The sequence below is a fragment of the Ictidomys tridecemlineatus genome, chromosome 10 (genome assembly GCF_052094955.1).
Source record: "Ictidomys tridecemlineatus isolate mIctTri1 chromosome 10, mIctTri1.hap1, whole genome shotgun sequence".
Lineage (NCBI taxonomy): Eukaryota > Metazoa > Chordata > Mammalia > Rodentia > Sciuridae > Ictidomys > Ictidomys tridecemlineatus.
This window is the reverse complement of record NC_135486.1, coordinates 95,608,937-95,621,193: the sequence shown is the minus strand read 5'-3', so window position 1 is coordinate 95,621,193 and position 12,257 is coordinate 95,608,937. Positions and strand designations below refer to the sequence as shown.

The window sequence follows — 12,257 nt, the reverse complement described above, 5'->3', positions numbered from 1 at the left end:
ACCAGAATTACATATTTCATATTTCAACTGTCAGTTCAACTAATAGCCCATGAATAGATAACATATTCTACTACACCTTGCTTTGTTTTAAAAGAGGCAAAATAAAGCAAATTTTTTAATTTAATTCCTAGAACCAAAAGAATTGACTGATTATATTCTGAAAAAGTCCGATATGTATTTTAGGGATGAGCTTTTTAAAGAATCACTTATAGGTGACATTCAAAATGATGGCAGTTAATACAAATGACTTCAAGGAAAGCTGTATTATATGTTAGGTGAAAAATGGAAGAAAGATATGTTCTTCCCAAGACTGGATAACCATGGATTGTCATTGCCAACTGAAATACCATGTGTCTGAAATATCATGTGCTTTCTACTCATATTTCTTTAATATACATCTTTTACGCTGACCTCTCATCCATTCTATAGTCACACTATAAAATATGAAAAAATAAACAACATAATGCATATAAAATACATTCCATACAATGAAATTTAACCAATTATTAAATTTTATCAAATGGATCTTCATAATACCATCTAAGTCATACCTCCATTTTAAACCAAATGCCAGCCTACCTCTTGTATAATCTATTTTTAGCCATTCCATTTCAAACACTGTTGAGTAGAATACCAAAGTCACTTTTTAAAAAATCTGAAACATTCCTCTTTAGTTTCTAATGTCGTTGAACCAAGTTAATAATCTCAGAAAGGGATTTGACAAGCTTCTCATGGATCACCTCACCCTGCTCTGGTTGATACTAACTTTTTACATACAGTTGATACTAAACACAGCTTTAAATCTCAAGATTTAAAGAAATCTTGACTCTACAAATCTCCTTCTTGGAGTACCTAACCATGTGGCACCCTTTCTTTTTAATATTAAGCAACTTTTCTGTTCTAATTTGGTCTTTGTTCTTTTAGAAATAAAATTTAATTAGACCCCTAAACCATTAGAAATCAATTACCCTCACGTTATTATTCATAGTCCATTTACTTCTAACTTCAATACATTCATGTACTTATAAGGGTTAGATACTATGGCCCATTTTATACTTCATTTCAATAACTATAAAAAATTTTTTTTAGTTGTTGATGGACCTTTACTTATTAATTTATATGTGGCGCTCAGAATACAACCCAGTGCCTCACACATGCTAGGCAAGCACTCTACCACTGAGCTACAACCTCAGCCCTAATTTCAAAAACTTTTTAAAAATATAAATTTTAAAACCAAATACAGCACAATTTCAAAGGATATTTCTTCAAGAAGGCAAAAAACAGTTTTGTACCTGAACATAAGTTTTCATTCAACACTCTATTCTTACCAGTATTCATCATAAGACAACTGATCTTATGATGATAAATTACATATAAAATTCATTTGTAATTGTGACTCATGGAAACCATTTTACACACAGTTTGCAGTGGTTTCAAATTCCCAATGTATACATTATAGGATTTTATGTATTGATAACCTTAGAATAAGAGCAAGACAATTGTGAAATGCCTTCTCAGAACTAATCACATTCAGAAAATAAATAAATAAGTGAATGAATAATAAACTCTGAGGAAGCAGGCAGGACAGAATTGAAGTCTATCAATATTTTAAGAGATATCTGACACTGGACAACTGCTCTATTCTATAAAATGGTATGATATTTTGAAACATGAATTAGTACAAGGATAGAAAATGAGGCAGTTGAAGGGGGAGAGAAGAGTACCAAAATAATACTACAGAAAAATAGAGATATTTGTCAAATATATTAAAATAATCATTAGCTGGCCAAGTTAAATACACATAAACAAAATCACTGTGGTTCTGTATTTTGTATTCTTAATTTCATTGTAAAGGAAACGACCTTGAAGCTGCACTATATTAACCCAACTTAAATTCTGAGTTTCCCAGTTAAAGTACTGGGTAGTACCTGTCACAACATTATAATTCTTTTACCTCACTAGGATTCGGGTTAATAAAATATGTGTACTACTTGAAAATACATTGAGTTGAAAATTGATGCCTGAAACACAATTCATCTGAAGACTTAGAAAGTGGCCCTTTCAGAAGGTATTTATTACAGGAGTAACATGTCCTCACCTTCACATTGGGTTTTGACAGTAGTTTCAACAGTTCTCTGATCTCACTGTTTAATGGCTTGTTCTGAAGCTCTTCAGCCAGCTGCAAGGAAGATTACATTGACGTTTAGCAAGAGCATTGTGAGGTTCTGTGCAGAACTGAGAATCTATTTTGCTCAAGGTTATTACTTTCCAGTGTTTAAGTCAGCATGAAAGAAATCAATCAGTGCTCTTCTTTTCTGGTCCTTAGAAGAGCAGATTCAAGCCCAGGTTCTGGGCTGAGTACAACCTGCGTGATCATATCAGCCACATCACTTCTGATTTATTGCAATGAGAGCAAATCCCAGCATTTCATCTGTGTGAATGGTCTTTTGCACGTAGACAAAGGACCATTTGTAAAAAGGACTGGATCAAGTTTTGACACTGTACAAAAAAAATAAAAATAAAAAAGATGGAGAGTTTTTGAATGAGGTAGTGAAATCCATAGGGTTTCCAAAAATCCACAGTAGCTGTGCTGTTTAGAACTGGGGTAAAATGAACTAGAATGATCCTAATAGAGTAAATGACCTGAAACTTTTATTATGTTTATCTACACAGACTAAGAAGTCTATTAAATAAAAACCAAGTTAATCATAAACCCATAATAGTTTGAGAACTACTCTGGCACCAAAAATGCTAACTGTACTTTATTGTAATGATCAAGAATTCCCATTTGTCAATTTGATATGAAGAACGAACTAGAACTTTGAATCTGCCACATGTTCTCCAATATGAATGTTTTGAATGTTCTTACCACAAAGTAATGGTATATGTTTGAGCAGTTGGGTAAGCTAATTAATCGTGTGTGTGTGTCTCAAAATATCACACTGTGTACCATAAATACATACAATTATCTTTTGCCAGTTACAAATAAAAACTTGAGACTTTCCTATCAAAATTTCTCAGTAAGGATCATATAATTTCTATAAGAAAAGCAAGACACAAATATAAAAAGATAAAGTTTATGCAACATATGGTTTATAATTCAAAGTATATAAAAGCATTTTATCTTAAAATACTGCATGAATTTTCCATTTGCCCCTACTGTTTCTTTTATGTTAAAAACAATAGTTCTTATCTTTGGAAATGGACTTTTTGTACAGAAAATAAAATCAGAGAAAGTTGACAAATAACATTACAAAAATTGCTTTTACTTTTTCAGGGTAACATTTTTATAGAATTTTTAACTTACAAAAAGATACAAAAGGCTCTTCATATTCTTTACTCATGTAATAGATAATAATATATGTTTAACATTTAAGTATAATGTTATAGTGAATTAAAAATACTGTGTTGATCATATTTAATAGTAAGGTCTACTATTTTATTTTATTTTACTTTTTCCTGCAGTGCTAGGAATCAACTCTAGGGCCTCCCATATGTTAAGCAAGTGCTCTACTCCTGAGTTCTATCTCAATCTCATATTCTAATTTTTTTGAAAAAAAATTACTATGTACTATGCTTGGGGCTCAATTACATAAATCTCTACACAATTTTTTCCTAAAACCCTCAGCAGTAGATGTTTGAAAACTGGTTTTGAAGCCTTTTTCAAATGTTAGCTGAAGCTTAATTATGTAACTATATACACACTTTTATTCACCTTTGTTTCAAAAGTTTTAGTTTTACAATGCAGAAGTAACTTCCTCATTAACATATGTATTGAAACATATGTCTGGAGATAAAAATAGAATGGAAAATATTTGAGGACTAAAACAATACATATAACTGGATTGTTATTACATATGTTTTAATTTCTAAATTAGGATACAAAACATCAAAGAAAATGAACTTCTGAAGACAGTCGATTCTTTTTTTCTTACCATATTATGGTCCTGGCATTTTACTAAACTGAATTACAGTTTGCCTTATGGTGATACAGGAAAAAATTTAAGAGCAACAAATAAGTTACAGGATATCACTACCACACACTAAACACATTTCTCGTCTAGCTGAGTGTCCTTTATAGTTTATCCAGGTGTGCTCTCAATTCATCCGAATCCGAAAGTTAACAGTAGGAATCAGCAAGTTAGGTTCCCCTCTCCCAGGCTTAAAATAAAATTATAGCTACAGGAAATTAACTACTCCATCAATGCCAACTGCTTCTAAAATTTATTTTTTGGTTATGAAGGTAATTTGGAAAGGTCTAATATCCATAAATCATCACTGTGCTTTATAATCCATTTTAAAAACAATTCTGTCTTTTTATGTATTTCATATGCCTCATTCCTATCCTAGCACCTGTCATTTTTTCAGTACTGTCAGCAATATAACTATCTCATTTGTCTTTATTTCTCCAAAGCTTTCCCCTTGTCTGTGACTTTCTCAGAACACCAATGTCTGACAGCTTCTTTCTCTCCATAGAGTTTGAAGCCTAAAATTTCTATTACGTCGTTACCAAGGCAGAACACAGGGGTAGGTGCATGCACAATTTTTAAAACAGGAAAGTGAATGAAAATCAACATAATATCAGCATAAGCTCAGTGATGACAGGGCTTTTGGAAACATTTGCAACTTCTTCTGGTTTTCACTCGTAGGATCACACACATCTGTCTGCACTAGGATGAGTTCCACCTCTGCCAGGCCTGAGGCAGACACGTCCTGTGAGCTCAGAAAGCCACACTTACGTCATTGGCCAAGGCTGCCGCAGAATGTAGAATGGGCACCGGGCTCTGCTTCTCATAGTAGTGGAGTTTTTCATGAATCTGGAAGAAAATCAAACAAATGTGAGCTTACCTGCTAGCAAACAATCACAGATATTTTAATATTTTTATAACTGTAAATAGAATTGGATTCCTTGGACTTTTTCTACAGCCATGTGTTAAAATAAACCTATAGGTGGCACATATGTATATAAAATTCATCTATTACTGTGATCCAATATTTACTATTTGGAGTGAAACAGAAAAGCATTGTCATTAAATAGGACCGACCCACATAGAATCTAAACCTTAGCTTTTCCTCCTGAATAAACATGTCACGTTTCTAAAGCTCTACAATTTCTAAAATATATAGCTTGGATACCTCACATATTATTTGTAGTTTATTTTTCTTGAAACATAAGTAAAACAAAGCAATAAGTAGCAGCGACACTATGACAGGTTGGCACATAGGAGCCACCAAGAAGCAGCAATTGGTGTGGTGCATACGTGGATATCAAGTCCAGAAACACCTTACCAAGCACTCTGTTCCTGTTACCTATTGCTCATTTATTTTTGAAACTCCCTAACATTTACCCCAAATTCAGATTTCAATGAAACAAAGAGATTCCTCATAACTAGAGACATTTCTCACAACTAGTTAGTTTAAATAACCTTCTCCATATTACAAAATATGTAACTTATGTTAATTAAAAGGAATTTAGCCCTTCATTTCCTATCATTGTGACCCAAGAAACACAAAAGCAAGAATCGATTTTAATGCTACATGAGGCAAACTGAGTTCCTTAAGAAAATCTCATACTAGAAAGTGAGAAGTAAATGATGCTTCGATAAAGGTGTCCTGTTGGTACTTAAGTTTAATCTATTTCAGCTCTTACATAGGTGTACTTCATATTTTTTACTTGAAAACTCACTTTAGAAGCTTCTATATGTAGTTAAAGAAAACTGTCCCACAATATATGAAAACCAGTTGCACCTCACAATTTCCTGTCTTTAATAGGTATCAAATAATATACTCTTTAATTATACTCGAAGCTAACCAAACTCCCCTGTAAAAGTCTGGAAGATAGATTTTATTTTGATTAGCCAGAGGCTATTGCTAAGAGAGGATTCTATTACGTTTTTGGCAACCTGGTATATAATGTAAAGCATCCAGGAAAGAACTGTGACAGTTATGATATTACCAGAATGATCAGGACAACATTTTTACTTAATATCTTGGAGCCTTCAAACATTTATCACATTGGGATAATAAACAAATTTTAAAGAACGCAAACCATAAAAAGAATAAAATCTGATTTAAGAAACTATGAAAGTATAGTTTGAAACAAAAAACAGACAAACTAAAAGCTAAGCTAAATTTGGTTAAATAATTGTCAAGAATTAGGTCACCTCGACATATATGATCATGGAACACTGAACTTAGCCTACTATAAAACTCATCTAGCTTTACTGCAATTACTTGTTTAAATATCTTCTTCCCTGATATAATAAATATAGAAGCGTATACTTATTGGTCACTTACCATGTGCCATATTACCTATGTAACAGTTGTTAGCAATACTAACAATATAGTCTTTAATGAGTTTATATCTTCATTCCTTAACCATCATGGGAACATGAAGAGGAAGATAGTAAGATTGTCTCACTTTACAGATAAACAGAGTTAAATAACTTGCTACACTCTCACAGACAGTAAAAGCCAGAACTGGACTCCCAAGATCCAGCCATCTGGCTCCCTGTCAGAGTTCTTAATCACCCACTTTCCTGCCTCTCAGACTAACATGTCGAAAGCCTGTGTTCCTCACTGGCTGCTTTCAGTGCTGAGTGAACGTGACCTGTACACAGGGCACGGAAAGGACTCAGGAGAGAGATGGCAAGGAATAGTGAAGGTCCCCAACAACTAAAAGGATCATGCTGGCTCCTCTCCATCCTTCTCCCTTATCTATCTTCTTTCTGATGGTTCCCACTTTTCCTGGATTAATATTGTAATTATACCTTAAAATTATATTCCCAAAAGAAACTAACTCTGTTTCTTTTGAGTGTCTTATAAAAATAAACAGTTCCTCCTCCATCATCTTCTGGGTAAGATAATAGTCCATACCCTCACGTCCCCATCCCTGGACTTTGTACTATTATCAAAAATTTTCTAAATGTTCTTTGAGAATTGCAAAATGCTGGCAATCCCAGGTTGATACATGTTTTATTTCACTAGTCTTAAAATCTTAAAAATTAAGTTGGGAGGAAAGTAAAAAAAATATATACTCATGAATAATTTTGAGCTATTCCTTGTTTCTAAAAATTAGTATTAGTATTTATAATATCCAGGGAAAATCATTTTAAAATTCTAATAAGATAAATAAAACAAACAGGTATCACCTATAGATACCATTCAAGGCTGGCCAACAAAACTTGTTGTGAGGCTGAAGTGCTCTATAGCTACTTGTGCAACGTGGGTAGCTACGAACCACATGGCTATTGATTACTTGAACTGGGACTAGTGTACTTGGGAAACTGAATTTTTAATTTTATGTCATTTGGATTAATTAAAATTGAAATACTCACATGTGGCTACTAGCTTTCCTGTTGGAGAACATAGCCTAGCTTTACATTACACTCTCTATAATTTTCCTTTGTAGTCCAGAAAAATTCACTAATATAGCTTGACAAATTGCCCTGAGTAGGAACATTTTAAAATCCAATAGACAGATGTATAACCAAAGAGACAGCTTAATTATCAACATCTATTATTAAATGGAAGGCAAAAATCTCATTTATTTTTGACTATATATTTCCCACAGCAGATCCAACCATGTAATGATAATAGTGTGCTTCACTTTTCTCCCGTGAGCATGAGAAATAAGGGAAGAAATTCAGGGAGGAAAGGAGTTAGGGAAAAAGATGTCTGGAGAGAAGACAGAAAGACATACCTACTCCACAGAAAGCTCCTAAAATAATGACATGCTGAAATATTTAAAATATACTATTAAGAGGACATTTCAAAATCTACATATATTATTATGCTGTATTAAACAGTGCATGTTTTCTATATAAGAATTTGTTTTCTATAGTTACAGTGGAGTTAGAAAAAGTCAGTTAAAATAAAAATCATTTCTATGTGGAACCAGTTCTTATAAGAAAATTATAGTTACCTTCATTTATATATCTACTAAAAATTTTATTTTTAGTAAGGGAATTTGATGTCAGTGATCTAATTTTAGTTATACACAACTTTCTTAAATGAAGCTCTCATAGTCAGAGTATGAATAGGACTTAGAAACTACTCCCAACACAGTCATTTGTACTAAACCTCTCAACGATGTGTAGAGGTATTTACACTGAAAAACTCCACCATGTTTTTTAAAATTATTTTATGTTAAATAAATCAAAGCTATAATCCTTTTCCCAGTTTCTAAGTATAAAAAGCAGTGCAAATAACTGCTTAGTAGTTTGAATCTCTATTATGTTAATCAATAGTAACCAATCTGGAATTAACACTTGTATGAACACTTATACACCATCTACTTTATTTAAAAAATGGAAGTGGGTGTGAGGGGAATTCTGATTTTTTCTTTATTTAATAAAGAATTTAATAATTCTTTATTAAATAAAGAAAACCCACAAGACGCAATCACAGCCAAGAGAGCTGGAATTCACATACTATATTGTATAAAAATAATTTTTTTTTTACATGTAATGGCTGGACTCTTTTAAAAAAATAATAATTTAATCTTTCTCCAAAAGAAAAATATTGGAAGTCAAAAGAAAAATGGGACAATAAAGAGGAAACTTAAACCTAAAAAAAAAAAAATGAGGACAGAAGGAACAATACAAATGACACATATTCCTTTCCAATTCAATATGCTTAACCTCTCTCTTGTAGTTAATTTTCATATGGCTAGTAACTACCAAAAAAGTAGTAAAATTCATATCCTGGTTTTGCTTCTGTCTTTAATGATAAATTTTGACTTCATATTGCTGTAGATCTATACTTATCATGTGAAATCAGTATTCATGCATTCTAAATTTATCAATAAGTTTTTAGTAGCTCAACTCTGTGGCACATGCCTGTAATCCCAGTAACTTGGGAGATTGAAGCAGGAGGATCACAAGTTTGGGGCCAACCTCAAGTAATTTAGTGAGGCCCTAAAGCACACACAGTGTATAGTACATCATTCTTTAAAATTTTTTGAAATGCCTTATTGATTAATATCCTGTTTACTGACACACTTTAAACATTTTTTAAAAAGAAAATATGATAAACACCTACATACATAGCATCAAAGTCAAACACATTAACCTGGCATATTTGCTTCAGATAAGCTCATTATATTTTATCATTAGTGATATTGCTAAAGACCCAGACTTCCATTCCTTCCTTCTCTCCTTCCTCTAAGGAAAAAGAATCATGCTCAATTGCTGGACATATTCTACAAAAGAAATTGGTGGATATTTGGATTTTAAACATATAAAAATCTATGAACAATACAGACTATTATTTATTTCTTTGATGCACATACATGGCATTATTTCCTTTACCACTAGATTTTTCACTCAATATTATATTGATATATCTACAGTGGCACATGTAGAACTATTTGATTCATTTGAATAGCTGAATAACATTCTACCATAATAATTAACAGTATTTGTGTATCCACACTTTGACCTAAAGCCAATACAGTTGTTTCTACATTGTTGCTATTGAATATCCTTTTACAAGATTCCTGCACCAGGATAGATGTGTACAGGAGTTCACTGTGTTCTGTTCCCCTATACCTTTACCAACACTTGGTGCTATCAGACTGGTAGTTGGCTATGACATGGAAACACACAATGGATTTACTATATATCATTCTCCCCTCCACAATAACAGAATCACAGCTGGGATGTGGCTGCTTAGTCAAGGGCTACATATCCTATAATGCTCATTCTTTCCCCCTCTTCCTGTAGCTCAGTTAGTGCCTGGGATTAGTTGTCTAGAATGAAAGGTTAAGTGTAAGTTCCAATGCCACTTCCAGGCTAACGCCTTTAAAGCAAACAAAAACAAACACAAACAAACAAAAAACAGTATGCTTTTCCTCCATGCTCTTCTCCTTACACCACCTAAATGCAGATTACAACAAGACACTAGGAGACAGCAAAGCACCACATGGAAAGAACTTGGGTCTCCAAAATACCCCCTGGAGGACATCAATGCATCAATTAGGCATCTCACTCTAAAGGATTACTGAGTAGAAACATATTTTATGTACGCATCCCAATGTCACACTGTACCACGTACGTACAAGTAAAAACATGCTTAATAAATCAGAGGAAAATATTAACTATCCTGATTTGGTCATGACACATTGTACACATATATTGAATTATGACACTGTAACAAATAAATTGTGCATTTCCAATAAAAATAAATTTTTAAAAACTATCATTGTATCTACCATTATATTTGTTTGCACTATTTGCCAATTGTTTATCCCATCTTAAGTATATTGGCCCTGGGCAAACAGAAGTTATTTTAAAGTAGCCAAATATATCTAGATTTTTCTTCATGGTTGGCCATTTTTTTTGTTTCTTTTGCTGTACTTGGAAATGAACCCTGGGGCACTCTACTACTGAACTCCCACATCCCATTTTGGTGAAGCAGGGGACAGGGCCTCACTAAATTGCCGATACTGGCCTCAAATTTGTGATCCTCTTCCTCAGCCTCCTGAGTAGGTGAAATTACAGGCAAGAACAAATGCACCAGACTAGATTTCATTACTTAAAGAACATTCTCAATCCTAATATAAGAGGGTGTCCTGTGAGTTCTTCAAAGTATTATAGTTATACTGTGTATACTGAACTTGCATCCATGAGAGGTTCTAACTTTATAGCACCATTTAATCTTCTCCACTTATTATTTATTTAAAACTCCCACATAGACAGGCCCAGCGGCCCACCGGTGTGGTAGACACATGACCCCAATTGGAGGAGGGGCAGAGCCAACGCCCGCACCTGCAAGGTAGGCAGACCTGCGACCAACCGGCAGAACAGGCCCAGCGGACCGCCGGCGTGGTAGACACATCACCCCAATTGGAGGAAGGGCCCAGCTGCCGCCCGCAAATTAGGCAGACCACGCGACCCAGAGAAGGGGCCCAGCGGCCCGCCAGCGTGATAAACAGATCACCCCAACTGGAGGAGGAGCACAGCCGCCACCCGCACCTGCAAGGGAGACTTTACAACTATACAAGAGCAATATAAATATATACGGGGAAAATTCAATAACACAACAGTTTCACAAAGCAGAAAGAAACATGAGCAGTATGAAAAGACAAGGAAAGAAAGGACCACAAGCAATGAAGTTCAACTCAACTTTAGAAAAGGTAATATCTGCAGCAGATGGAATGTCAGACAAAGAATTCAGGATATACATGCTTCAGATGATCTGGAGTCTCAAGGAAGATATTAGACAGCAAAATCAGACAATGAGAGATCACTTCGAAAATGAATTACATAAACAAATCCAAGAAGCAAAAGATCAAATATACAGGGAGATAGAGGTTATAAAACACAAACAGAAATCCTAGAAATGCAGGAAGCAATAAACCAAATTAAAAACTCAAATTAGAGTACTACCAGCAGAGTAGAACACTTAAAGACAATGAAGACAAAGTATTTCAACTTGAAAAGAACATAGACAGCTCAGCAAGACTGTTAAGAAACCATGAGCAGAACATCCAAGAAATATGAGATAACATAAACAGACTAAACTTAAGAGTTATTGGGATACAGGAAGGTATAGAGGTCCAAACCAAAGGAATGAGCAATCTGTTCAATGAAATAATATGAGAAAACTTCCCAGACTTGAAGAATGAGACAGAATCCCAAATCCTAGAAGCCTATAGGATGCCGAATGTGCAAAATCATAAGGGATCCACACCTAGACACATTATAATGAAGATGCCCAACATACAGAATAAAGAGAGAATTTTAAAAGCTAAAAGAGAAAGGAAGCAGATTACATTTAGGGGTAAACCAATCAGGATAACAGCTGATCTTTCAACACAGACTCTGAAAGCTAGAAGATGCTGGAACAACATATTTCAAACGCTGAAAGGAAATGGGTTCCAACCAAGAATTGTTTATCCAGCGAAATTAAGCTTCAGGATGGAAGATGAAATTAAAACTTTCCACGATAAACAAAAGTTAAAAGAATTTACAACTAGAAAACCATCTCTTCAAAACATCCTTGGCAAAATATTACAGGAAGAGGAAATAGAAAACAACAATGAAAACCAATAGTGGGAGGTAGTACAGTAAAGGGAAAAAATAATCAAAGAGGAAAAACAAACCATGTTAAGTAACATAAATAAACAAATATGGCTGAAAGAACAATCCATATCTCAATAATAACCCTAAATGCTAATGGCTTAAACTCACCAATCAAGAGACACAGGCTAGTAGAATGGATCAAAAAAAAAAAAAAAAAAGACTCCAACAATA

General features: G+C 33.9%; 1 protein-coding gene across 5 annotated transcripts in view; it reads right to left on the bottom strand.

The window, feature by feature from the left end:
- The window catches only part of Mpp7 (MAGUK p55 scaffold protein 7), a 233,377-nt gene that overhangs the window by 79,338 nt on the left and 141,782 nt on the right, over window positions 1–12,257 (bottom strand). For all 5 annotated transcript variants that reach the window (XM_078023471.1, XM_078023470.1, XM_078023474.1 and 2 more), the window contains 2 exons: window positions 4,740–4,817; window positions 2,099–2,179 (listed from right to left, as the gene is read on the bottom strand). In XM_078023471.1, coding sequence (XP_077879597.1) covers window positions 2,099–2,179; window positions 4,740–4,817 — 159 coding nt within the window. The remainder of the gene's footprint in view (window positions 1–2,098; window positions 2,180–4,739; window positions 4,818–12,257) is intronic.